At 40.2% G+C, this 27,419-nt stretch overlaps 1 protein-coding gene across 1 annotated transcript; it reads right to left on the reverse strand.

Moving 5' to 3' along the window:
• Nucleotides 1–2,194: 2,194 nt before the first annotated feature.
• On the reverse strand, nucleotides 2,195–27,317 carry DDX4 (DEAD-box helicase 4). Its single transcript, XM_005422022.1, has 21 exons — nucleotides 27,258–27,317; nucleotides 26,753–26,816; nucleotides 26,408–26,482; nucleotides 24,808–24,873; nucleotides 24,527–24,607; nucleotides 24,226–24,303; nucleotides 23,947–24,027; nucleotides 19,535–19,609; nucleotides 18,500–18,565; nucleotides 18,224–18,304; nucleotides 17,791–17,871; nucleotides 16,109–16,251; nucleotides 14,867–15,019; nucleotides 13,600–13,754; nucleotides 10,993–11,122; nucleotides 9,864–10,030; nucleotides 6,595–6,740; nucleotides 5,619–5,718; nucleotides 4,288–4,558; nucleotides 4,076–4,147; nucleotides 2,195–2,275 (listed from the first exon to the last, which is right to left on the reverse strand). Exons 1-21 carry the CDS (start codon nucleotides 27,315–27,317, stop codon nucleotides 2,195–2,197), a joined length of 2,226 nt encoding a protein of 741 aa, XP_005422079.1.
• Between the last annotated feature and the right edge of the window lie 102 nt (nucleotides 27,318–27,419).

Raw genomic sequence — 27,419 nt, forward strand, 5'->3', positions numbered from 1 at the left:
TTTTCCTTTAGTTACAAGAATTGCACGTAATTTCTGCTCAAACTGGAATTAAAAGAAAACACTTTGTCAATGTTGTTTTATACATCCCATAAAAACTGAATTTAGCTTGGAAAAGATCTGTGTTCATTGTTCAATTAAAGGTTTGATGTCATTTCTCAACACTAGTCTGTCAAGAACCTTCAACCTAATCTTGAACTGAAGTTCCAATACAAATAGCATCTTGACATAAACCTGGAGGTAGATGGGGAAAGAAAGTGCTAAACTGGAATCACTGAATTAACTACAGGCCGCAGAAACATCTAAATGGAATCACAGATACATGGTTACACTGTTCTTAGGTTAAAATAGTTGAGCAAAACCTTTTAAGAACACTTAACCCTGATTTGCTACCAGGACCACCAGATTCTCTTGAATTAAGAAGGTATTGACAAGGAGTTTTCCAGTGAGTTTTTCAACATGTTCTCTATGTAAGACTACTTGAACACAAAAATAAAACAAACAGGCAGCTGACAGTGCATTCCACTCCCCACCCCAACTTCCCTTGCCAGCATTTTTCTCCAGCTGAAACTCACACTGAAATATTTTCTGGCAGATTAAATACTTATTTAAACAATCACAAAGCTTAAACCAAAATTGAATACTGTATCTTCCTGCAAATATTGCTCCTCAAGTTTTTATTTTTCTTTCCTAGCTGACTTGGTCCTTTCAACTCTCACCCTCTCATAAAAAGTAGTAAAGATGACTTTTCATCTTTTCTAGGGACTGGTTTGTTGCCTCCATTTTTTTATGAAAGCATGCAGCTCTATGCTGTAACAGCCATAATTTATTTAGCACCTTTCTGTGTAAATAATTACGAAGAATGGGGCCAGAACTGCAGAACTCCCTCTGTGGCCTGACCACAACTCACTAGTCATAATATGGGAGACAAACCAAGAAACACCCACCGGTCCTTTAAGCAATGCTAAACCAGGTTCCCTTAAAATATTTGCTCTAGCTTACAAGTTGACTTTTCTTTGACTTCACAGAAATGGGCAAGCTTTATCAGCCTCTTCTAACAGCTACAGTTCACTTGCACTCACTGCAGCCAGACACCACAAGCACCCTCCATTTATCTGGAATTGAGAATGGATGCCAAAATCTTCAAGGATACTTCTCAGGAAAAGGAGCCATACTGCCCAGAGTATTTCACTCTGAATTATTAACATAAAGCTTAAACACATCCGCTATTTATGAGCAGCAACCCATTCAGCTCACTTTCAGGTATACAATTAAGTCTTTACTCTTTTTGCATAATATATAGCAGTAAAATTACAGTCTAAAAATTAACAGTATTTCTCTAAGTAGATATTTAAGTAAATAGTTTTGCAAAGATATTCATACGAAGAACGACAGCCCACTTTTCCACAATGAGAGATTTCCTAGTATTGCCTAGTTAGTTCTGATTCTCACTAACTTGGGTACTATGGCTCCTATCCTGTAAGCAGATTTAGAAGTATTTTCTCCCTGGATTTAGTGGGAAGACTGTACAAGACATAGTGCTCAGCACTGTGTGCTAAACAGCAAGCCATGAGAAGCCTGTCAGCTTGTTCAGCTGTGCAAAATGTAATGACCATGCTCTTTTCTCTGGGCACCCAATGATATGCATCTGTGTAGCATAAATCCAATGAAAAAGAAACTTTATGGAAATCTAGAACTGTTAGTGACTGCTTACCTCCTACAGCTTCTATGAGCCTGGGAAAATTCTTGGATGTAAGGCACCAAGCTTGTTCTAAAGCAAACTTTTCCACAAGAGACAGCAGAAGTGTATTTGTATCAGTCAAAGCTAAAAACATTCTACTAGATGCAACACATGGCTCCATCCTTCTCTTGATCCTTTCTCCATAAAAAAAGATGTATTTTCACCAAGTTGTGGGTGTAACCACTGACCTAAGTTCCAACTGCAATAACAAATAGCTGATACAGAGGCAACAAGTGCACATCTCAAACTTTTATTGAAGAGCTATTTAACAGATCCTTAAATCATCTTAACACAAGATGCAAACTTTTTAACTGACACGCTACAAAAAAAAGGAACAGTTTACGTGAACCCTTACATAAAGCTCCTTCCCAAACTGGGTCTTCACAAAATTATCTTCTCATGCAACATTTCACTTACAGTAAAACACAGTACAAACTAGTCTGGTATAAAAGCAGTTTAATCCCATGACTCAACTTCTCTTGCAGAACAGTCCATCTTTACTTCTCTTGCATTCATGTTGCCTCTGCCTCTGTAATTCTAGGAAACACAACAGGTGTTTAGAATTTAGTTTAGAATTATTAACACTTGCAATCATTTAATGGTAAGTAACCACAAAACAATTTTAGCTTTCTGCATGCACCTATCTCCATGTAGTCTGAACACTCAGGAAGTTTTCATCATTAATCTCTATACATACGGATTTTTTTACCCTGGTGTGAAATTACTGCAGTTTAGCCAACCTCAGATTTTATCACATGTGGGAATAACACTTCCCACAGTTCACATTTCAACTTCTTTTCATACCCAACACAAATCAGTTCATACAATCGTGGGAAAAAACTTCCTTTTCCACTACATACTACAGAATGATTGTCTGCATTACCTTCCCAGTAATGCAAATCCTTTTCCTTTGGAAAAAAAATAAAGCTCAGTAATCTCTAAGACTGCCTCAAAACAATAACGTAAGATTCTTCAACGGATTCCTCTTTCAAATTCATTATTTGATTATCAAATGGACTGATCATGAAAAATGGGGCTAATTACAAATGAAGAATTTCTGTCAGACTGACACGTGAAGGTCTCATAATTATAACCTCACGTTCTTCAACTCAAGAAGCTGGTGCACTGTATGTATGTGATACTAAAAGTAGTATTCCCAAAGTAAGCCAACGGATTTCACACAAAAATCTATTCTGTTCTGGACAAAGAGTCACAGTCAAATTTGATTACTCCAAGGTTGTGAAGGCCTGTGATGGACTTGGACCTAGAAATTATGGATTTCATGAAATGCTGGGAGACACTAAACTAAGGCTGGAGACATGCATTTGGAAGCAACCTAGTGAGATCCACCTCTGAAAGTAATCTAGTGAAAAAGCAAAAATAAAGTGTCCTTGAACTAGAATATACAACAAAGAGCCACTGAGTCAAGAATAACTCTGCAAGAAAAGGTTTGTACAAACATACACAACAGCTGTAATGTGAGGCTGTGAGTTTGAGAAGGAAGCAACATTTGTGTACCTGACATCTCATGAAGTCCCCCACCCTCAGAAAAATTACTCAGATCCAGTAAAGGGACTAGCCAGCCAGGTAAAAACACCCAAACCATCCAAAGCTTTCAATCACACCCATATGGGAAAAGATAATGAAAGGAAGGTTAGAGCTTGAAGTGAAGCTTCAGACATTGTGTAAGCACTGAGAACAGTTATTTCTACTATGGTCTCAAAGGAAATACATTTGTAACATTTGGAAGCAATTGATCTGTGATAAAAGTTCTTATGGAATCAAGATATGAAGGAAAGGCTTTCAATTTCAAATAGGAGAAAGCACAGAATCTAAAATTACCAACAGCAAGAGACTAGAAAGCTTCTCCCCACCACAGACATCAAGAATTTTGACACAGACCAGACCAGGGCATTTACCTAACTATAACTAACTGAAGTTTTCAGTCAACTGAACTGCTTGATGAGGTGATTCATAACAAGCAGTAACTGTATAATCAGGAACTATATGCTCCCACCGTACACCTGTAGCACAGACACTTCTGAACTACAGCTTTTGTTAATGTTTGCATGAATGTTTTCTTCAGAGGAATCCTGACTTTATAGATCAAGACTGCAGCACCTATTAAGGGGACACACTGTAACAGCCCAAGTCAAGCAACTTGTCTGAAATTAGTTTCAGTAATATTGAATTATTTGAAGATGCACAACTAAGAAAAGGGACACAATTACAGTCAGAACAGTTTCATTACTCTGGATATATACCACTAAATACAGTTTTCAATTGTCTCAGACAAAGTTCTAATAGCCAAGACTTTCCATTAATTTCCAGACCTACCTTTTGGGTATTAACTGGGAGTTGCCCTCCTTCAGTCTCAAAAGCAACTTCTGTCAACCAAACAGGAACTTCCTAAAACCAATTCAGAGACTTTGCTTTACCAATTCAGATCAAGCGTTCCATAACTGTACCAAAAATGTCACAGTTGTTCAGTACATTCAAGTGAAATCTTAAAGAAAATAAAAGGTTTAGCACCAAGATCTGAAACTTACATCTGAAAGCACTTTAATTAGAGGTTGTGCAAGATGACCATCTGAATTGTTATCAAAGAAGCTAACCGCTTTCCCTGTATTTCCACAACGACCAGTTCGCCCAATTCGGTGTACATACTCTTCAATGGTGGAAGGAAGATCAAAATTAATGACATGCTGAACATTTTCAATGTCCAGACCTCTTGCTGCCACTGAGGTTGCCACAAGAACTGGACATTTTCCAGAACGAAAATCCCAAAGTGCTATTTCTCTTTCTCTCTGTTCTCTATCTCTAGAAAGAAAACAAGGTTGAGAATGGATTATCTCTAAAATTCACAGTATTATTCAAGATATAATTTAAATGCCATGTTTCACGGAAAGAAACTCTTGGGCGGGAAAAGCCCCAAATAACTCATATGCTGCCCTGTTTCAGTTTTCTCATTTTTTAACTGAAGAGCAGCAAGGAAAAGCAACTGTTTCAAACTTAAGTCTCTAGAGAAATGGACGTTTTTTAAAAGAACTGGAGATAATTATGCATCAAACCCACTACCTCTTAAAAAAATCCACTTGCTTAATTGATTAAAATTTCCTACAGCTTTGTAGCAGGGAGCCAGAGTATCAAAAACAAAGTTTACGCAGACCCCTGCACAGGCCATTTTTCAGATATACTAAAAACAACTGTGGCCAGTCAACAGTACAGAATTTGTCTTCTGTTTATCATCGAAACAAGGAAACTAGATTTCCTCTGGTGTTTCCATGTTTGAAGAATATTTACAAATTATCCAGTATTGAACTACGGTGGATGAGAAATCATTCATGTTCTTTACTGTCCAAGTAAGAAAACAAATTAGTAAGCTAACCAGTGCTCTTCAGGATCCTAACATGGGATGTTTAGTGAAGCCTGGTATGACCACTACTCCAGAGAACAGTAACTATCGTAACTTCAAATCATAAAGGTAAAATTAATCAGAAACCAGTAACATTCATGACAGTTCCACTGAACCAGTTTTTGTACATATACCTCAATTCACACTATAGTAATTTTACAGAAATGTATTAAGAACCTGCTCCCACACAAGGGGGCTGTGGGTTAACAATTCAGGCTCGCCGGGAATGAAAAGCCAGATCTTCTGAAGAGCTATACAGCTTTCACACACCTACAAATCCAACAGCCACAGGATATACAGAAACATCCTGCATCTGCTAAGACCATTTTAGCCCTTCTTCAGCCTTGATATTGTGGTGTCTGTCAGAACACATGGCAAGCTAAACTACATAGATACAGCCAAATGTGAGTCCTCAACAAAAGTTCTTAAAAAGACACAAGTGACTTTCACTTTAAAAACACTTACCCATGGATACTAGTGGCTGGTATATTTTCTTGACAAAGAAAGCATGCAATGAAGTCTGCTTTTTTCTTTGTGTCCACAAAGACCAGAGCTCGTTCATTACCTATGTTGAACAAAAGTTTGAAGCCATTGCATTTTGAATCATGACACAATTTTCACTATTTAAGAGTAGTCTTATCTATATTGACACCAAATATTTATCTATATTAACACCCAATACAGGCACACATTTTGAATAAAGTCTCAAGTATGACTGTAATTTTTTGCTTATTCTGAGCTAATTAAATTCAATCCATCAATTTCTGTATCAATACAGAAACTGAGTGAAGACATACACATTGTTTTTCTCCTCAAGAAAATGAGAAAACAAACATTCCTCCCTGCAACATGCATGCATTTCCTTTCTACAGCATACAGCTCAAAGCAGTACATTATCCTGAGCACTGAACAGCAAGACTCCACAGACCATTTTTTGATTCCAAACTCACATTCAGTCTTCAGCATTAAAACTTAAGACACACAGACATGTATGTCTTAAGACAACAACTTAGACAACAAATATGGAAAAATCCTAGACACTAATAAAACACAGGTCCAAACGTTCACACAATAATTTAACACCCCTGTAATCATGAGATAGTATCCCCAGATGTTGAAGTATTGTAACTGATCATATAAAGTAGAAAGCCATCTAGGAAGGTTGTCTGATAGTACTTAATAGAGATGAATAATTGAAAAGGCATTAGACTAGATTCAATTACATTTACAAGTCCTTTCCAACCCAAACTAGCCTATGACTATGAAATACCCCTACACAAATACACCTAAAAACCTGCAACTCCCCAAGTTCTGCTTCAAGCTTCATCAACAGTCTTGTAAAGCACACAACAAAATCATACAGCCATAACCTTTCAAACATAATTTTAAAGTCAAACAAGTTTGATTTCTCTGGTGAACAACTGGCATTAAGTAAAGTTACCTATGCTGTGTAGAATTTCTATCAGTTTATCCCTCTTGAAATACCGAGAAACTTGAAGAATATTTTGCTGAACATCACTGCACGCTCCACCCGCACGTCCAACAACAACAAATAAAAAATCAGTTTTCAAAAATTCACAAGCTAGCCTGAAAAAGAGACAAAATTGAGCAACATGAAAAATATTAAGTAATTATTCTTGCTTTAAAAGCACATATTTTCATTTATGTTTAAGAAACATTTACAAATAATATTTTTATCCTCCATTTTGTGAGGAACAATACAAGTAGTCTCATACACATTTTTAAAAAGCCAGAAGAGTCTGCATAGTTTGGTCCAGCACACAAACCACATACTGGACTGTGTAAAGTGTGACCAGCAGGTCAAGGGATTCTACTCTGCCTTTTTAAGACCTCAACTGGAGTACTGCATCCCATTGTGGCATCTTCAGCAGAAGACAGACATATCAGAGAAGATTCAGAGAGGCCACAATGATGATCAGAAGACTGTACCCCCTTCTCCCCTGAAGATAAACACAGAGTTGAGGAGTGGAGATTATTAGGCCTGGAATGACCTTATCGCAGCCTTCCAGTACACCTAGAGAGGGTTTACAAAAAAGACAGAGAAACTTTCTACAGAGGCTGACAGGACAAGTACAGGCTGGACACAGAATGAACCCCAACTAGACCTGGAGGGAAAGACCTGGGGGTGCTGGGGGATGAGGGGCAGGACATGACCCAGCAAGGTGCACTTGCAGCCCAGAAAGCCAACTGTGCCCTGGACTACATCCAAAGCAATGTGGTTGGCAGGGGCAGGAAGGCAGTTCTGCCCCTCTGATCTGATATTGTGAGACCCAACCGCACTTGTGTTCAGCTCTGGGGTCCCCAGTATAAGAAACATGTGGACCTGTTGGAATGAGTTGATGGAGGCCACTAACCTGGTAACACACTGGAGCACCTCTCTCCTTTGAAGACAGACTGCAAGAGGTGGGGTTGTTCAGCCTGGGGAAGCAAAGGCCTCAGGGAGACCCTGGAGCAGCCTTCTAGGGTAAGCAGCTATACAGTACTTAGTTGCTAGCTTTCATTAAACCACAGCCTTTTAGTGGGAAATATAAAGCCTCAAACGCTAAATTCAAGCTCTCCAGTCAACTAGAAAAATGCATAGTTCCCTCAACTCACGTGTACAGAAAGAGCTTCAACTATCAGATCAAAGGTCTATGTAATAGTAGAAACAAGTTCAGGTGTAAAACCAAATGTTATGTTAAAACTGAATCTGATTATATTCACTTAACAGAAATGCAGGATGATCTGAACCCAAGAGGTCCAAAGAAAGCACCTCTGTGTCCAACACTACCAAAATATTATACAGTTTAAAGTTCTCCTGGTAGCACAGTATGGGGAAATCATTATCTTTCCTGACTTCAGCACCAGAAAAGCATCAAATCCAGGAATGAACTGACTCCAGGAAACAAGGGTTTTCACATTCTAAAATGTGAACTTTACCTTTAGGCATTTCAGTTTCAAAAGGTTACAAGAATGACAGGGGCAAAAGAAAACTGCCTCAAAGTTGCACCAGGGGAGGTTTAGACCAGCTATTAGGAAAAAAAAATCTTCCCTGAAAGAGTTTTCAAGCAATGGACCAGGGCAGCCTAGAAGGCAGTGGCATCACCACCCCAGAAGGTACTTAAACGATGCACATATGCAGTACTTGGGGCATTGGTTTAGTGGTTCACTTGTTGGGTTAATGGTTAGACTTAGTCAGCTCATGGGTCTATTCCAGCCTAAATGCTTCTAGGACTCTAATGTTATTATGCACTTCCAAACCATGATCCAAGCACTCATGTTTTCAAAGTCTTCCACCAGCACTTGTAAATCCTGCAGGACTGACAGTAGAAAGGTAGGTCTGATGGATTTTTTTCATTTAACAGAAGCAGACAGCAAATATCTTCAACAAGGAGTTCAAGGAATCTCTTTTCAGTCGCTGGTAGTTACAGTACTCTTGATTCATCCCCCAGTATGCAAGAAAAATACATAGCAAAAGCATCAGCAAAACCACTACGATAAAAACAGACCTAAAAGGGACCCAGATTCTTCTTTCAAACCCAAACCGTGAGTGCATCAGAGCACACTGTGTATGTCACAGGAAGATATGCACACCTGGTCTTTTCCCAGGATATGCTGGCAAGTAAGACCACACTCTTGAAGAAACAGGTAAACACAAGGAATGAACACAAACTATAGTTGTGTACAGTATCATCTGAATGCCTGATTACCAGCTAAGTAAACAAAGTCATTTTTAGTTCACTACAAGATTACTCTTCCACACAAAGAACCCTATGAAAAAAGTCTGGACAAGGAACCAAAGCCACAACACATGAGTCCTGCTTTAAGAAAGGTGATACATTTCCACATCAGTGGTCAGAACTACCTGACTGAATGGGAGAAAGCAGTTCATTGCCCTCTTTCATTCAGGACAGCAAATTACTCAGAAGTATTTTCTCCCTGCCTCAAAAAAGATCTTTCAGACTTTTTGAAACCAAAGGAAATTGTCAGGATTTGACTCACTGAATTACCAACACTCTTAACAGTATCCCTACCGCAGAATTCATCAAAATTATTTGCAGCGCTGTGACTGAAGTTTGGAGAGTTTTCTGATTTAACAGTGAATTTTAGATGTTGATGTCTCAAAAAGCAGAAGAAATATTAAGAAGTTTCCATCTGCTCAGAATTAGTTGTTTTGTTCTGTTACTCAGCAACCATACCATCTGTTGAAGACTGTTCCCTTAAGGGAGAGGAACTTTGAAGTTAATGAGTAGTAAACATGCTAAGATGTATTATAAACCCATCTGTAGAAGCTTTGAAACTACTGAAAATAAATACCAACTACCTACATAAGAATTAAGTACTATGAACACTGTTAAGTTGAGCAATAATTGCTATGTCTCATTAGTCAAAGATGGTGTTACCAGCAACATCACTGGTTTTCAGCTTGCAGAGATGCAGTGGGGGAGGAATAAGAAACCAACCGGGGGAACATGAGGACTTCTGCAGAAGTAGAATTTAAAAGCATTCAGAACACTTTTCTAAATTGCTTAGGAGTCCCCACCTAAATTAAGCAGTTGATGTTTTAGAGTATCTGATTAAATTAAGCAATAAATATTAATATCATAGCTTCCAGTATTTTCAAGCTTTTAAAAATAAGGAGCGCTCTTAACTCTTCAGATATTTAGTTCTATACATCTTTAGATTTATTTCTATTTTTATTCTACTCACCTCTGAACTTCTTCAGGGAAAGTGGCACTAAACATTAGTGTTTGGCGTTTCTCTTTTTGCGGCATGTCTGGGAAAGATACCAACTTCTTCATATCTGCACCAAAACCCATATCAAGCATGCGGTCTGCTTCATCTAGCACCAAATATTTCACATTATGCAAACCAATCTGCAAGTATTTCAGTCAAAGAAAAATATTATTGGCTCACTGATAGTATGCACTTGCAAAATACCCTAACTGCAAAATCCACCTTTTACTTATTTCTTTCAAGTTAATAAAAAGTGAAAGTTATCATGGTTTGTTTACATCTCAACCTCTACTTAGCCTTTTAATCTGCACAAATTCTCACTCCAGTGCTTAATTCAGTCCATCTCTTTTGAAATTATGCCTTGAGTTTTAGAAAGGTTCTCTTATAACCCTCAAAGATTCTCAAAAACTTTTTTTATTTTTCTGAAAAATAATTACACCAGAAAGCATTAGTAATACTATTACAACTTCACCGCTGCTGAAGAAGACTATCACTTTTGACTAAAAGCCTAACAACTGCAGAAAACTGATCTCCAGTTTACTACCAAGTGTTTTTCCAAACTTTGTTTGTTCAGTGAATATCCCTGAGTCACCACACTAACATGTAAAATTTTAATATGAATTTATAATGACTGGGGAAAATAAAAATTCAAATACAGTACTATATTGCTTTTTGTATTTTAGATCAGTATGAAAATATAGTGTGAGACAGATAAAAAGCCACCGCAGCAAAACAAACAGGACATCAAGTGAAGATCTATTACAGAACATGCCACAAGAACTACGTGAAAGTGTTCCAGGTATTTAAGCTATAAAATTTTATTGCCATGACCACTGCAGCCACTTTGATTTAGACTGATATTATCCAGTCACTGAAAGTAACTGAAGAGATCTAGACTCAGGCTACTCTCCTTCAAAAACTTCACGGAATTCAGACAGTCTAAGATAAACCTCACTTGTATTTCAGTGCCTGTACAAAGGCATACTGATTGAGCCACTAAAAACCAATCTCTTTTCTATTAATTTATAAGAACAAAAAAAATAGTATTTTGTCTTTTAGTTAAGGTTATTTAGGGAATTCAGATGAAGTGTTAAGATGTTACCTTTCCTCTTCCAATGATGTCTAGAAGCCTTCCTGGAGTGGCACACAGTATATTACAGCCTTGCTTTACCTGACGAATCGAATAGTCTGTTTGTGTACCTCCATAGACCACAACAGGCCTTATACAAGTTCTATAATGTAGAAAAAGGTTTGGATTAATTATATAAGTATGCAAACAGTATTGTTTCATGAAAGTTCATATAAAATAATCAGATCTACCACACATCAGTTTAAGAGTGGTTTAACTCCTTCAGCATACAGCTCAATCCAAAAACCAGAAACCCACTCAGAGTAAGCTTACAGTTCCCCCACATACTACATAACAGTGGCTGCCCAAGTGGATTGCTAGGAACAAACATTTGATTTTGTCTGCATTCTCCCCTCTCTTCAACTGAGACCTACTAACAATAACAGTCAAAAGAGCATTAAGACTTTGTCCCCCTTTATACAGCATCCTCAGAAAAAGCAGAACCACCACTAAATATGCCTCTAGAGCTTCAGAAGGCATGTCTGCAGACCTTAAAAGGGACAAAATAATAAATACACACGTGGCATCTTTGTAAAGCAGCTAATCACACTGGCCATACACAGTGTGTGACTCAAGGATTAGACAGCAAATCCACCCAAAGATTATACTACTCTGTGCTCTTCCCACCGTGCTTTTTGGTTAGATCAAGTAGATACTCTTCTATAGAAAACCACTTCTCTGAGCAACAAGTACCTTATGCAGCTCTAAATCATGTTTACAAGCTCATCTTTATAATCTTCTGCTAAGATCTTTACATGTACACAATGAGAATTTTCACACACAAATTCAAATGGTCTTTTGCTGAAGATACTAATTCAGTTTCATACACAACAATGGTAATCAGATAAATGTGGTAAATTTTTACCAAAGTTAAACACAAATTTTCAGAAAGCTTTCGTCAAGAATAGACATTCCCCTCTGGAATCCCACAATTTCAGTATTTATCCGTCATTAGTATACATACATATTTCATATTCCTATTTGCAAATAAATCAAAGAGCCTAAGATTATGAATCTCAACTGATCAATATGCAAGCTCTTCTTTAGACACTACAGATTCACATACTGATACTGTTTAACTCATTCTCATTTTTACTACAAGTCAGCTGTAAGAGAAACTTTCTAGATTCAAGTATTGTTTTATGATGAAATCATCTGTATCTAGTTTAAAAACAGCATAATGAACAGAATCAGCTACAAAGTTGTTATATAACAGTTTTAGAGATTAAGAAGCTGTTCTTAAGAACCTATTTAGTAAGTAGATACGCAAACATGATCATTCTTCCTGAAGGCAGAGAGCCTCCAAGTGTAAGTTTGCTTGAAAAAAAGCAAGTATGGTTTATCCCACCAGATTCTGCAGCGATGATGCTCTGCATTTCACCTCCAAACAGTAACAAACCATTATATAACATCGATTTAATTCTCTTCTGTACACTGGTAAAACCTATTACTTAGTAAAAACATTCATGACAAATCTAGTACAAATGCACTCTCACACAAAATTCAAGGACTTAGTGAGAAGTTTAGATCTCTTGTTCTGTTTTGAAAGCTCAAAGAGTTTTTTTGAGCTCTGACATGTCTAAGACCAGAAACACCAGGAGTAGGAGTAATTAGAAACCATCACTGGAAATTAATTAAAGCCCATAACACTCACTTCCATTTTGCCAAGATGAAAGTAAAGCAAATATAAATTACTTAAGACAAGCTAAGAAGTTTCTTCATATTGAATATATCTAGCACAGGTAGCTCAGTGTGCAGCTGCAGTGCAAACTGCAGACTGACCTCTGGGTGGCAAGAAATCGCTGGAGCCCATGCAAAAGACCATGAATCAGTGCTGACCCTTTACTTAACAAAAGGCACATGCACCTGCATCACTAGCCAGGTCACCTGATGCTCAGACTCTGCAGGAGCAAATAACTTAGTAAAAAGACCTCAAAATATTAGGTACATAAACTGTGAGCATATAAAAAAGCCCTGTGATTCCAGGGTTCCCTTCAGGAGACACTCTGAGCTGTTACACGTTGCTGCAAAACAATGAAATTACTTGAAGTAAACAGAGGTCTGAGATTCTACTACGGGAAACCTGGGGTCACGTCAGTGAGGAAACCTCATCTGACTCTCCAAGTGGTGTGTGTACGAAGTTAAGTTGGGCACCAAGCAGCTCACTAGAGCCACCTGCTGCAAAGGGAATCTGGTCCCAACAGTTGAAGTCCCTGGTGGTGTTGGAGTGACTGCTGGAGTGGCTCCTGAAAGGTCAGACAGGAAAACTTTCTTAGCAAGTCTTCTAAGAAACTTCACTTTTCTCACCAGTGATAAGCTGAATTACTTATGTCCTCTTCAAGGCAGAGTAAGCCTTCCATCCACCCACCCCAGTATCAGAAAGATTAGGCACTTAAATCCCTAGTTGTACAGCAAGAAACCCACTAAACTGTACTATAATCTGAAATCATTATCATCTAAACTCAAGTATTTTTAATTTGATGGGCACAAAAAAAATTTTCAAGTATTTATGAAAAAAATAAACCACTGCTGATTCAAGCGAAGTAATTGTCAATACCAGGCAAGAGTGCACAAGCTTACCCATACACGAATTTTCTTGCTTCTCGGAAGATCTGAACTATCAGTTCTCTAGTTGGAGCAGTAATAATACATTCCGGTTCTTGCTGCTCTTTAAAGCTACTGGCAGTTACACCATCCCTCATCATTTGGGCCACAACTGGTACAAGAAATGCTGCCTGGGGAAAAAAACAAACCACAGCAGTATTTGCACTGTTTAACCTTAAAAGCTTCCCATAAAAATCTGTGTATCAATCTTAAAGCTTGAATGATACTATACACAATGATCAAGAACATCAGACTGCAGAAGGATTGACCTGAATGCACAAGAGAACATTGAACCTTGTTAACCAGTATGAAAGTAGATCTCTGGATCTTCACAGTCTAGTAACACAGGAACACAATCATGCAGTGGCTAACTTTCCATACAGTTCCATACATTGATTATATACCCTGATAATTAAGTAAACCAAGACCAAAACCTACTAGAACGGCAGATGAGTTTGCAACACAGCTACACCACACCAGCACGCTTATTTCCACATAAGACTAGATAGCCACAAACCTGCATCTGCATAAAAACATTCAGAATATTTAGAGCACAGACTCTGGATGTTTCCCCTTCTGCAAACAGAACAGGTCTTTCAAAAGAACTAGCAAGCTACCTTAAAACAAAACTAGGATTCCACACTAAATTAAATAGCAAAAAGCTACATTCATAACCAAACATCCACATCCACCAGCTGTCAGTTGCTATGCTTGGGTATATTAGTTTAAAAAGCTGAGACAATTTTCAGCTTAGTATCAACTCTCAGCACTGTTCCATGATTAAAACCAAATCACCTAAAACCAAGACAGGTGCACATCAGATTTCATCAAACCAAGTATGACAAACCTGCACACCACAGTTACACTCAGGTGTAAGTTAAAAAAAAAACACACACACACAAAACTCATCCACACATCACAGAAAAATAAAGAAACAAACAAACATGCACACAAAACATAAACAGTTTCTAGGACTGCCTGCCTATACTTCTGAATCCACAGCTGTATCTCTGAAGGCTGGCCTGCTGTACCAAGATACTAGTTTAGTAAAATAAAGAATAAAGGCCAAAATGTGACAATCCTATCATCATTCATATCTGTACCTGATACCTGCCACTGCTGTGCAAGTGAAATTACTGGACAACAAGCAGTCAAGCATGTGAGATGAGGAAGAGTGAGGCATCCCTCTGAAAGCTCATGATCCAATACTGTCAGTAGAATAAATACTGCACAAAATGCTTACAGTTTTTCCTGATCCTGTCTGGGCACATGCCATTAAATCCCGTCCCGCCAGTATAATAGGAATGCTGTACTTCTGCACTGGAGTAGGTTTAGAGTACCCAGCTTTAGCAATGTTCACAGTTAAAGTATGACACATGTTAGTGTCTGCAAAACTCTGTAAGAGAAAATTATTAATAGTTATTACACAATCATAGAACGCAGAAAGTTTAAAACCCAAAATGCTTACTGTATGATAGAGACATCCAAATACTTAAGAACGTTAACTATAGAGGTAGTCTCACCAGTCATTTACACTGCCAAGGCTCCTAAAGGTAAAAGCCCCAAAGGTCTCACGAATCTGCTCATGCTAGCAATTCAAGTAACATTGTCTGCAAGACAGCGAATGTTATGAATGCTTTCAGCTGGTCTTACTAGTTTTAACAAAGAATTGCTCAGAAGTCGTATACCTAGATTCAAGCAAGTAAAATCACGTAGCATGCTATGAAAAAAAACCCGAAATCTGTAATTTTATTTCATGTAGGAGTTACACATGGTCTCTGTACTAAAACCAGCAAGGGTATCTAAAACCAGCAAGGGTAGCCAGGACCAAAAAGCAACACAGGTGACAAAAATCAGTTTAACTTCAGTGAGACCACCTTTCTCAAGATGGATGGGGAGAACACCTCTGCATCTTCTCTTTCAACACAGGTACTACTAACCCCTCTCCACTTCTCTCCTCATTCTTTTCCCTAAAAAGAGCTTTTTACTTTTTAAACTGGCCACCAATTATAGATAAACTAAGTTATATGTTAAACAATGAACTGCAAGCACAGAGAACAGGGCTAAAAATTACTTTTAAAAAAACCCTCTGTCTAAACACATACTACTCCAACAGATGTTCATTTACATTTTTGAAGATCCCTCAGTAATTGACTTCAATAAGGTAATTATATCAGCCTGCCCAGAAACTGTTGCCAAAGACCTCTTTCTTTCAATATCTAAACTGGTATTCTTCCACAATTTAATGACTGTTCTTCCTATATATCCAGAATTACTTTCTCTGGACCACTTAGGTAGTTTGTTAGTTACTGCGAATTCAAATTTTTATCTTTCAAATGGGGAGCACCTCCTTCCAACATCACACTATCTGCAAGATTTGATATTTTTTATTGCAGCTATTTTCATTAGCTGCAAATATTGAACCCACTACACATCACTGTAAATCATGCTTCACGTAAACTGTGATAATAAGCAGTTCACTAACCATTAATGCTGCTGGAGGGTCCAGTCCTGACACTTCAACAACGTTTTCATCATACTTGTCAAAATTCATTCCTGTCTGGTAATGTGCAAAGATGCCTTGTTCATCATCAGGTGGAGAAGGGGGCACATAAGTCACCTTTGGACCTTAAGAACATAACCACTTAAGTTCACAAACAATATAAGGAGAAGTTAAAATAAAACTATTTTAAGTATGAAGCTACTGAAGTTAAGTTCAGTGAGATGTCATGTGGATTTCCCTCCATTTTTTCCATTTTCACCTCCATATGAAGTCAGACTTGTAAAGCATTCATGTCTCACACTCACTCAAGGACCCCACTTTCAAGAGGTACTCAGAAAAATTAAATTAGGCTCTTCTTCATCCAGACAGACACACACTCTTAGAACACAAGGAAGGACATGCTTCCCACACAACAAATTACTCTTTCTGAAGAACTCTCTTTCCACATGAAATTCCCTACAGATGGATGCAACTGTTGTTTATCAGTGCCCAGAACAGCTTTTAACACACTAATACTTTACACTATAGTCATGAAAAAGGAATTCTGTGTTAAGGACGCAGTTAAATCCACTATAAGCACTAGCACATTGCCTCTATAAAGACTTCAATTCCTAAAAATCATTATTTGAACTAAAAATCTGAAAACATGAGTTGAACTGAGTCAAACAGAGGCAAATCAATTGTTCTTCAGATATTAAGTATCACTTCTGGACACATATACTAACCACTGGATCACAGAATGGTTTGAGTTGGAAGGAACCTTGAAGATCATCCATTTCCAACCCCCATGCCACAGGATGGACATCATCTTCCCCTACACCACACTAGTCAAAGCCCAACTGAATGTGGCCTTGAACACTTCTAGGGATAAGACATCCACAAGCTCTCTGGTCAACCTGTTCCAACGCTTCACTGCAGCTCACCCTCTGACTAAAGAGCCATTTAGCCATCTTTTCTACAATGAAGTTTTTTACAGTTATCACACAAAATGTTCTTACATGGAGAATATCAGCCATCCACTGACCATTACACTGGTTTAATCCCATTCCTAGTTTGAATTATGGTACTTCTGTGAATAATATATTACTATGCTCTAGGTAGGACAACATATGTAGCCAGGTACAGTAGCATCAGTGGCAGAAGAATACAGCAGGACTACGGGGGAAAAATCCCTAGCAAACAACAAAAAACCCCCCAAAATTAAAACAAAGTTAAATCAGGAGTAAGTGGCCTGTCAGAGCTATATACCTTACTTTTCAGCACTGACAATAAAATATTTCCTCTTACAGAGGGTGGAAGGGTAGAAGTCTAGATCAATTCTTTCAAAACTTAGCAAGTTTTTTTAAGGCTTACTTGCACCTTTGGGGTCAGCACCTCCACTTCACTGTGCATTAACTGAACCAGCCTCAGCATGACAAAGAAAAAGATTACAACATAACACTACAACTTTGAAAAGCCAGTAACTAAAATTCAAATGAATTCAAAATTCATGTTACAAACGTGTCTTTCCAGGCACACAACCAAGATATCCAGCATTTGCAGAAAGTTCTTAATAGGAAGAAAAATTAGGGACGGTATCTGCCAGAATTAAGAAGGAACTGCTTTGTCATTGATCACCAATGAGGAAATCCATACAGCTCACCCCTGCCACTAAAAAGCCTCACCCGCATCATCTGTGTGTATTCCTCTTTCTCTAGAATCACGAGTTCCAGACTGAGGTATGTCCCTTTGCCTACCTCTACCACCTGTAAGTAACAGATACGTAGCACATAGGGGGTATAAAATTAGTATCGTGAAATACTAAAATTGAAGCCAGTACTATTTACTCCAACAAATCCGCAGAGCAACGGTCCCAACAACTTCTTCATTAACTCCAACCTGTATTGCATACAATATTTTATATTGTCCCAACCTACACTGTATTATACCCAGTAATACTCATTTTTTAAAGAGATCACTCCTATTCCACAGCACAGATGAAGAACAGAACGAGCAGTAGGAGTTCTCAGGGAACAAAAAAACCCAGGAAGATCACGAAACATACACTACAAACTACTCAGTATGAAAAAAACACCAAACCATCAAGCTTATCCTCACCTTGTCCAAAGCCACCATGAAATCCTTTAAACCCTCTGTTTTGTGTACTAGCACCATCTACAGCATTGCGTTCTTGAAAACCTGCAACAATACAGCACAGCACACAGTAACTCACTTTGCTCACTTGTGCATCGGCACATCAAGTGCCTTTCACCTGAATGAAGAAATCACTTCAACACTTTCACTCTTGACTGCTCACTCTCAGGGAACAAGCAAAGCCAGAAAGAAAGGCCAGTGAATGCTGCCATCATACAAACCATACAACTTAACGCTCACCTTGTCCAAATCCTTTAAACCCTGTGTTTTGTGGAATGGCATCTTCTTCATTTCCTTCTTGAAAACCTGCAGCACAGCATAGCACACAATCACTGATGTTTGCCTAATTCTAACGTGCAGGTCAAGCCCCTTATTTTTGGTAATTGTTCTTCTCAGTCCTTATTGTATTCATATAAAAAGTACAATATAACAAAGGGATTCTCCTAAATATCTGAAAAATAAAGATACTTTTTTGCTAGAAAGGATTCAGCTGTTCTATCATAATGTAAAAATAAAGAGCATCATCTTGTTCAGGAACCATGAACTTCTCCTAGCACAGCACCTGTGGCTTCCTCTCCACCAATGCCTGGTGTATACCAGCGCCTCAGTCAGTCTGGTTTTTCCACATCAACAAATAAAAACTACATCTTAAAGGCTGACATATAAGAGACAGTATCTAAGTATCCATAAATACAAGAGACATTAAATATTGTTTGCAAGTTACTTCATAATTCCTACTAGAGAGTCTACAGCAAAACGGCTTGTCATCAACGCCCTCCATCAATGTGCTGCTGTCCTGCTTAGTCAAGTCTAGCATTCCCCTACCACAACAGGCTTCAGTCAAAAAATTGGGAAAATTAATTTTTTTGAAAGAATAGAAACTGTGCTGGTTTTGTAAAAAATGAACTTGTTTTTTAACAGAAATTAATTGCTATCAAGTATTAAAGATGCTGTTTTAGGTCCTCAATGACTATTACCACAATGTCTCTGCAACACTTACTAAAAATCATTATTTGAACCAAATATAGTCAAATCAATTGTTCTTCAGATACTAAGGAGCACTTCTGAAAATGCATAGAAATGATAGAACGGTTTGGGTTGGAAGGGATCTTAAAGCTCACCTAGTTACAACCTCCCTGCTATGGGCAGGGCTGCCACCCACTAAATCAGATTGCTCAAAGTCCCAGTCAAGCTAAAAATCAGCTACAGTCCCACAACTCACCAATGAGGAAATCTGTACAGTTCACCCCCACTACTAAGAAGTCTCATCTGCACCATCTGCAGGAGTTCCTCTCTCTCTAAAGCTGAGAGTTCCAGACTCAGGTATACCTCTTTGTCCATCTTTGGGACCTCTAACATACAGGTGCATATAGAGTATAAAGTTACAGAAATCACAGAGTCAGCTAGGTTGGAAAAGACCTTTGAGGTCATCAAGTTTCACCTATGAGTGAACACAACCTCATCAACAAAACCATGGCACTGAGTGCCAGGTCCAGGTTTTTCCTAAACACCTCCAGGGACAGTAACTCCACCACCTCCCTGGCAGCTCATTTCAATGCTTAATCACTCTTTCTGTGAAGAACTTCTTTGTGATGTCCTGCCTAAACCTCCTCTGGTGCAGCTTAAGACTATTTCCTCTTGTCTAGTCACTAGTTGCCTGGGAAAACAGGCTGATGCCCACCTGGTTGTAACCTCCTTTCAGGCAGTTGTAGAGAGTGATAAGGTCTCCCCTAAGCCTCCTTTTCTCTAGCCTTAACACACCCAGCTGCCTCCACTGCTCCCTATAGGACCTATGCTCCAGACCCTTCATCAGCCCTGTTGCCCCTCCTTGGACTTGCACCAGCATCTCAAGGTCCTTCCTAAACTGAGGAAACTGGGCCAATACTCAAGGTGCAGGCTAACCAGAACCAAGTATGAGGGACAATCACAGCCCTGGCTCTCCTGGCCACCCTATTGCTGATCCAGACCAGGATGCCACTGGCATTCTTGACCACATTGGTTGATGTCTAGCTGGCTGCTCAGTACCCCAGGTCTCTTTCTGCCCGTCTGCTGTCCAGCCACTTTGCCTCATCCTGTAGTGCTGCAGGGCACTGTTGTGATTCAAGGGCAGGACCCAGCACCTGGACTTGTGAAGCATTTCACTAGATTCAGCCCATCAATCCAGCCTGTTTGGGTCCCTCTGCAGAGCCTTCCTGCACTCCAGCAGATCAACATACACACCCAACTTAGTGTCATCTGCAAATTTGCTAACAGTAGATTAATCTCCTCATCCTGATCATCAGTAAAGATATTAAACAGGACTGGGCCAAACACAGATCCTGGGGGACACAACAAGTGACTGACTGCTCACCAACTGGATGCAGCACCATTCACAACTCTCTGGGTCCACCTGTCTAGCCAGTTCTTAATCCAGCACATGACACAAGCCATAAACTGACAGCTTTTCCAGGTATATGCTATGGAAGATGGTGTCAAAGGCTTTGCTCAAGTCCCAGCAGACAACATCCACAGCATTCCCCTCATCCACTAGGTGGGTCACTTGGTCACAAAAGGAGATCACATCGGTCAGGCAGGACATGCCACTCCAAAATCCACACTGGCTGGGTCTGATACCTTGGCCATACTGTATGTGCCATGTGATCACACTCAAGATGATCTGTTCCATAATCTTGCTGGGCATCAAGGGAAGACTGACAGGCCTGTAGTTCCCCAGATGTGACAAGAAGCTGTCCTCCATACACTCCAAGAACCTCCTAGATTCTGTCTTCTCCACTGTGTTGAGCTCCCAGCAGATTATTTGGTAGGTTAAAATCTCTTAGGTGAACAAGGGTTTAAAGATCTTGAAATATCCTCCAGCTGCTTACACAGTAATTCATCCATCTCTGCCTCCTAGTTAGGTGGTCTGCAAAACACCCACCACGGTGTCAGCCTTGTTGGCCCTTTGCAGATCCTTGCCCATAGGCACACAGTCTTATTATCATTAATCATACATTCTGTAGTGTTGAGACCCTCTCTAAAATACAAAGTGACCCCTCCACCTCTTCTCCCTTCTGAAGAGCAAGTAGACATCCACTGCAACACTCTAGTTGGGTAAGTCATCCCACCACATTTCCATGATGGCTGCTATGTCACAGTTTTCGTCCTGTACAACGTCTTTCAGCTCCTCTTGTTACCAAAGCTGTATGCATCTGTGTGCATGCACTTCAGCTGGGCTGGTTTCACTGCTGACTCTGGCTTATCACCCTCAGCCTCCTCTCTAGAAAGCCTGGTTTCATCTGCTTCCCCCTTCAAACCTGTTTCAAAGCCCCTTCAATCAGCCCTGCCAACTCTGGCCTAGAATCCTTGTTAGACAGATGTGTGACTCAAACACATCTGCTGCTGTGAAAATTGCCCCATGATCATAAAAATGAAAATCTGCTGATAGCACCAGCCCTTAAGCCAGTTACTGATAATGTGGGTTCTCCTATTCCTTTTATCATTCATCTCTGCTACTGAAGGAACAGAGCCGAACATCACCTGTGCTCCTGTCCCATGAACCAGTTAAGCCAGACCCTTGAAGTCCTCTTAAAATGCACTGGTGCCCTTCTATCAACCTCATCACTGCAGACTTGGACAACCAGCAGTGGGTAATAATCAGAGGGCTGAACAGGTTAACAGTCTCCTGGTGATATCCTGTAGCTGGGCCCCAGGGACGCAGCAGAGCCACCTTCTGGGGTGGGTCCAGTCAACAGACAGGGCCTTCAGTTCCCTTTAGAAAGGAGTCACCTACTATAACCATCCTTCCTTTCTTCTCAAGACCTGAGGCTGTGATCCATCTGACAGAGTAAGTACAACTGCAGGACCCTCCCGACGGATTTTTTTCTTTTGTATCATCTGTCTGACCCTCTAGGGTCAGGCAGATGATACAAAAGAAAAAAAATCTAGGGTCTCATACCTAATCTGTAAGAGCACCTGGGAAAGCAGAGGGGGCTGGCAGGGACCTCTTTATTCCCCTCCATCTACCAGGTCTCCTCCTCCTGCCTAGCAGCAAGAGGGGCAGAGCTTCTCCTACAGTTGGAAGGGTGTTACGCCCCCAGTCTATTTCTCTTTTGCTTCCTCTAATACTCCTCAGGCCCTTCCACCTCTTAAGCTCTGCCCTCAGACAGAGTAAATCACACACCTGCTTACACCATAGACAGAGGTTTTTTTGCACCATCCTCTGGTACTAACACCAGGCTCAGACACCTCCTGCAGCCAGTGGCCAGGATACCTGCTTCCCTCTTGGTAGAGTTCCATCTAGGTTAGCAAACCCTTGCTGGTGGCAGCAACAGCAATAGCTTTTGACCACTTGTAAATCAGTACTGGATCTAGTAAACAGGGAGTGGGTGGAACATCAACAAAAAAAAAGACAGCTGAAATATCACACCAACCTAACACACAACCCATCACCAGGACAATGGCTGTGCCCCACCTGCACTAACTGCCACACAAACTGACACACCACAGGTCCCTGTTGTGCCACACCCTCACTGCCCTGCCATGCCCATTTCCCCACACCTATTACTTATCATACTACACTCTCTCTGAGGGGCCACACCTCAGTTCGCCCACTCCTGGTCACTAGTGCCACTAGAGCATTTTAAATCACGTGCAAGTGGCCTAAACACTGCCCCTCACTCCCCTGAATGGCTGGCATGGATGGGGGGTAGCTGCTTGATCAGCTCTTCTAAATCACACACTAGTATCGTCAAATGCTACAACTAAAGCCAGCTATTTGCTCCAACAGAGAAATTTGCAAAGAAACAGCCTGCAGAGAAACAGTCCCAACAACTTCTTCATTAACTCAACTTATACTGTATTATACCCAGTAATACTCATTTTTAAAAAAGACTATTCCTATTCCACAACACAGCTGAAGAACAGAACTAACAGCAGGAGTTCTCAATTCCCCATACTAGTTCTCAGGGAACAAAAAAACCCAGGAAGATCACCAAACATACAGTGTACCCATACAAACCACTAAGCATGAAAAAAACACCAAACCATCAAGCTTATTCTCTGTTGCAGTGTGTTCAGTGTTCAATGGTTCGTTCCAATTCCCCTTTTTCATATTCTGTTAATAGTTCCGCCCAAGTTCTCCTTCCCGCGCTTCCCAAGGTTCAGTACCTGTCAGACGTTCAGCTACTATGACAATTAATTGGTTCCCCTTGGTTCTCCCTGTTTCCATGACAATTGGTTTTCTCCCCCCAGTGCCCTGCCAATCACTTTCCAACCCTGCATTTTTCTCTGGAACCTTCTCCTCAGAGCTTGGAGTGATTGGTTCAGAGGCTGGGTTCCTTCCTTCACTTAGTTTCTGTTGGTTTTCCCTTTATGTCATTCATATGTACCTGTAATTTGATTTGTCTGAGGACAGGTCCCTTTTAAACCCACCTGCCCCTCGGTGCCCTTTTCCTGTTGCACCCCATTGGATTACAATAAACCAGGACTTCGCTATAGATTAAGGGACGCTTCTTATTCTTGTTGGCCACAGCGGACTCCAAGGCTGTCCAAAGGAGACTGCTCTCCACTATAACATGGGGGCTCTCCTTAGGCACTGCCCCTTGAGCCAAGTGCTCCCGCGGGTGGGGCAGTGCCCCAGCAGACTGCTAGCAGTGCTGCTTGCTAGCCAGGACACTTGTCAGCAAGGCAAGTGCTGCTGCAATTCTCACCTTGTCCAAAGCCACCACGAAATCCTTTAAACCTTCTGTTTTGTGTACTAGCACCATCTACAGCGTTGCGTTCTTGAAAACCTGCAACAATACAGCACAGCACATAGTACCTCATTTTGCTCACTTTTGCATCGGCACATCAAGTGCCTTTCATCTGGATGAAGAAAATCACTTCAACACTTTCACTCCTGACTACTCATTCTCAGGCAACAAGAAAATCTGGAAAGAAAGGCCAGTGTATGCTGCCATCAAACAAACCAGTCAATGCAACAAACTTACCACGTCCAAAGGCACCACGAAATCCTTTAAACCCTCGGTTTTGTGTAACAGCATCTTCTCCATTTCCTGCTTGAAAACCTGCAGGCACAACATAACAAAGTAACACAGTTTGCTCAATTTTGCATGTACAGATCAAATGCCATTTATCTGGATGAAGAACAGAAGCCATTTTACTGATTTCACCTTTGTACTGGTAGTTCTCAGGGAGAAAAAAAAAAATCAGGAAGGTCACCAAACATACACTGTACCCATACAAACCACTCAGTACAAAAAAACACCAAACCATCAAACTTACTGTCACCTTGTCCAAAGCCACCATGAAATCCTTCAAACCCTCTGTTTTGTGTACTAGCACCATCTACAGCATTGCGTTCTTGAAAACCTGCAACAATACAGCACAGCACACAATAACTCACATTGCTCGCCTGTGCATCGGCACATCAAGTGCCTTTCTCCTGAATGAAGAAAAGAAATCACTTCAACACTTTCACTCTTGACTGCTCACTCTCAGGGAACAAGCAAAGCCAGAAAGAAAGGCCAGTGAATGCTGCCATCATACAAACCATACAACTTAACGCTCACCTTGTCCAAATCCTTTAAACCCTGTGTTTTGTGGAATGGCATCGTCTTCATTTCCTTCTTGAAAACCTGCAGCACAGCATAGCACACAATCACTGATGTTTGCCTAATTCTAATGTGCAGGTCAAGCCCCTTATTTTTGGTAATTGTTCTTCTCAGTCCTTGTTTAATGATTTCACAAGAACTTCAATATACAACTGAGTGACTTGCCTAAACATGAGAAAAATGAAGACAGGATGTACTTTTTGCCAAGAAGCCTGACAGGAAACAATACTGCTCTCCTGTACAATTTCAAGAAGTAAAGCAAACATTGCGTCATTAAGTATTTGACTTTACATGAGTATATGCTAATCAAGCCTCAAACTTCAACTCTTCAGTAATCACACAGATCAATTAAGACTTCTGGTTCAAGGGCAACTGACAGCATTTGTCCCTTCACAGTTTTCTTAACTAGTCCTATAAAGTGGCAATGCCAGTTGCTGCCTGCTGTGAAGTGAGGACTTGAAAACACGTCTTTCAGATTTGCAGAGTTCTATTTTTTTATTACTCAGAGCTGCCTATTCAGTCAGCAGTAAGTATGTAGTGTATTTTTTATTTCTAATGCCCTTCCTTAGTCACTCTTCTGAGGAGAAAATAAATAAACATATGCATATGCATAAACGTAAGTCATATGCATAACCAAGGTATTCCTCATTTTAGATTTAAGTTTCAGGTGTTATCCAAGGTCCAAACAATCAGCTTAGATCATCATTTACTCCTTAGTCCTTATTTTTCAGCTGAACACCTGTTCTATCATATTGTAATGACAAAGAGCATCATCTGGTACAGGACACCATGAAGTTCTCCTAGCACAGCTTCTGTGGCTTCTTTGCCACCAAAGCTTGGTGTGTATATCAGTATGTCAGTCAGTTTGGTTTTTCCACATCAGTTAGAGATATAAAAATTATATCTTAAGGGCTCATATACAAGTGATAGCATTCCAAGTATCCATAAACACAACAGATCTTAAATACAGCTTACCAGTTACTTCATATTTGCTGCTGGAGAGCCCACAGCAAAACTGCCCAGCACCAACTAAGCCTAGCATTCACCCACCATAACACGGCTCAACAAAAAGGATGCAGAAATGGTACAGAATTTTTTCAAAGAACCAACTGTGCTATGTTTGCCTGGGATAGAGTTAATTTCCTTCACAGCAGCTGGCACAGGGCTGTGCCCTGGATTTGCTGGAAACAGTACTGATAATAAAGGCACATTTTTAGTTAGTGCTGAGCAGTGCTCACACTGAATTGGGGCCTTTTCTGCTCCTCACCCCACCACACCAGCAAGAGGGGGTGAGGGAGCACAAGACAGAATGGGACAGAGCCAGGAGAGCTGATCCCACCCCATGTGGCATCAAGCTTAGCATATAAATGCAGGGAAAGAAGGAGGAAGAGGAGGGCATTTGGAGTGATGGCATTTGACTTCCCAAGCCATGGTCATGCATGACAGAGCTCTACTTTCATGGAGCTGAACCTGCCTGCTGATTGAAAGTGGTGAATGGCAAAATTTAATGTATCATACACAATTAGCCATTAGAAATACAATCACTACTGGAAGTTACCTTTGGCTGCAAAATTTCTTCCTTTATCAAAACTACTCACTGGCTGATGCTGTGAGTTCACAAATTCATCAGTACCTATAATTAAAAAAATAATTAAGTTAAAATTCAAAGCTATCTTTGACTCATTAGTAGTTATATGTTACTGTATAATTGCAGTAAATAAGGAAGCACTGACAGTCAAAAATAAAGCCTATTCATTATGTTACCTATATAATTTGATGCTACTATTCCATGGGGATACCATGAAAACATCACAATAATATTGTACTTTCCTTTAATCCTGTACAATGCTCAAGGGACCAACTCTTCCAAACATCAGTAAAGTCAAAACTGCCTTTCACATACCAAATGAGTCCACACTTGAATTAAAGACAGGCGAGGTGTCATTTGGTCTCTCAAGCAAGCTAACCTGCAGAAAGAGAAAAGGCACAACAACATGACGACTTTCGGCCTAACAAAGCATGTAAATACAAACACAACTACTAAGTCATGCACTGGAAAGAAGTTGCCTTCTGCATCTTCTGAAAGATGCATTTCACACTAAACAGCATACTGGTCACATCCGAAAGTTACCAAAAATCACACTATACAGAGCCGACATGTCAAACTCACTTAAGCACACAACAATCTCTAGTATCTGAACAAAACAGCAGCAAGTAAATTGCTAGTGCAGAGAAAAAAACTCCTCTTTGGTAACAGTGAACTCCTATGGCTGCCTACCATATTTCCAAACATCCCAAGAACAGGGAACGCCACTGCCTAGCATCCACTCAACCTGCAGGGACACGGGTTGGAGGAAGGAAAAGAAACAAACGTAGTCCACCGCCACAGCTACCCCTCCCACTCATACCTTCTCAAGGGATGTGAGTAACGCCTCATCCCCTATCTCCGCATTCCAGTCTTCCTCCATCACGCTGCGCCCTGCCAGACCTGCTTGCAGGAGACAGAACACATCAGCGCCCGCCTCCCGCCAGGCTTCGGAGCGCACCGCCAAAGAACAGAAAATGGCGAC

Source organism: Geospiza fortis, unplaced genomic scaffold (genome assembly GCF_000277835.1).
Source record: "Geospiza fortis unplaced genomic scaffold, GeoFor_1.0 scaffold443, whole genome shotgun sequence".
Lineage (NCBI taxonomy): Eukaryota > Metazoa > Chordata > Aves > Passeriformes > Thraupidae > Geospiza > Geospiza fortis.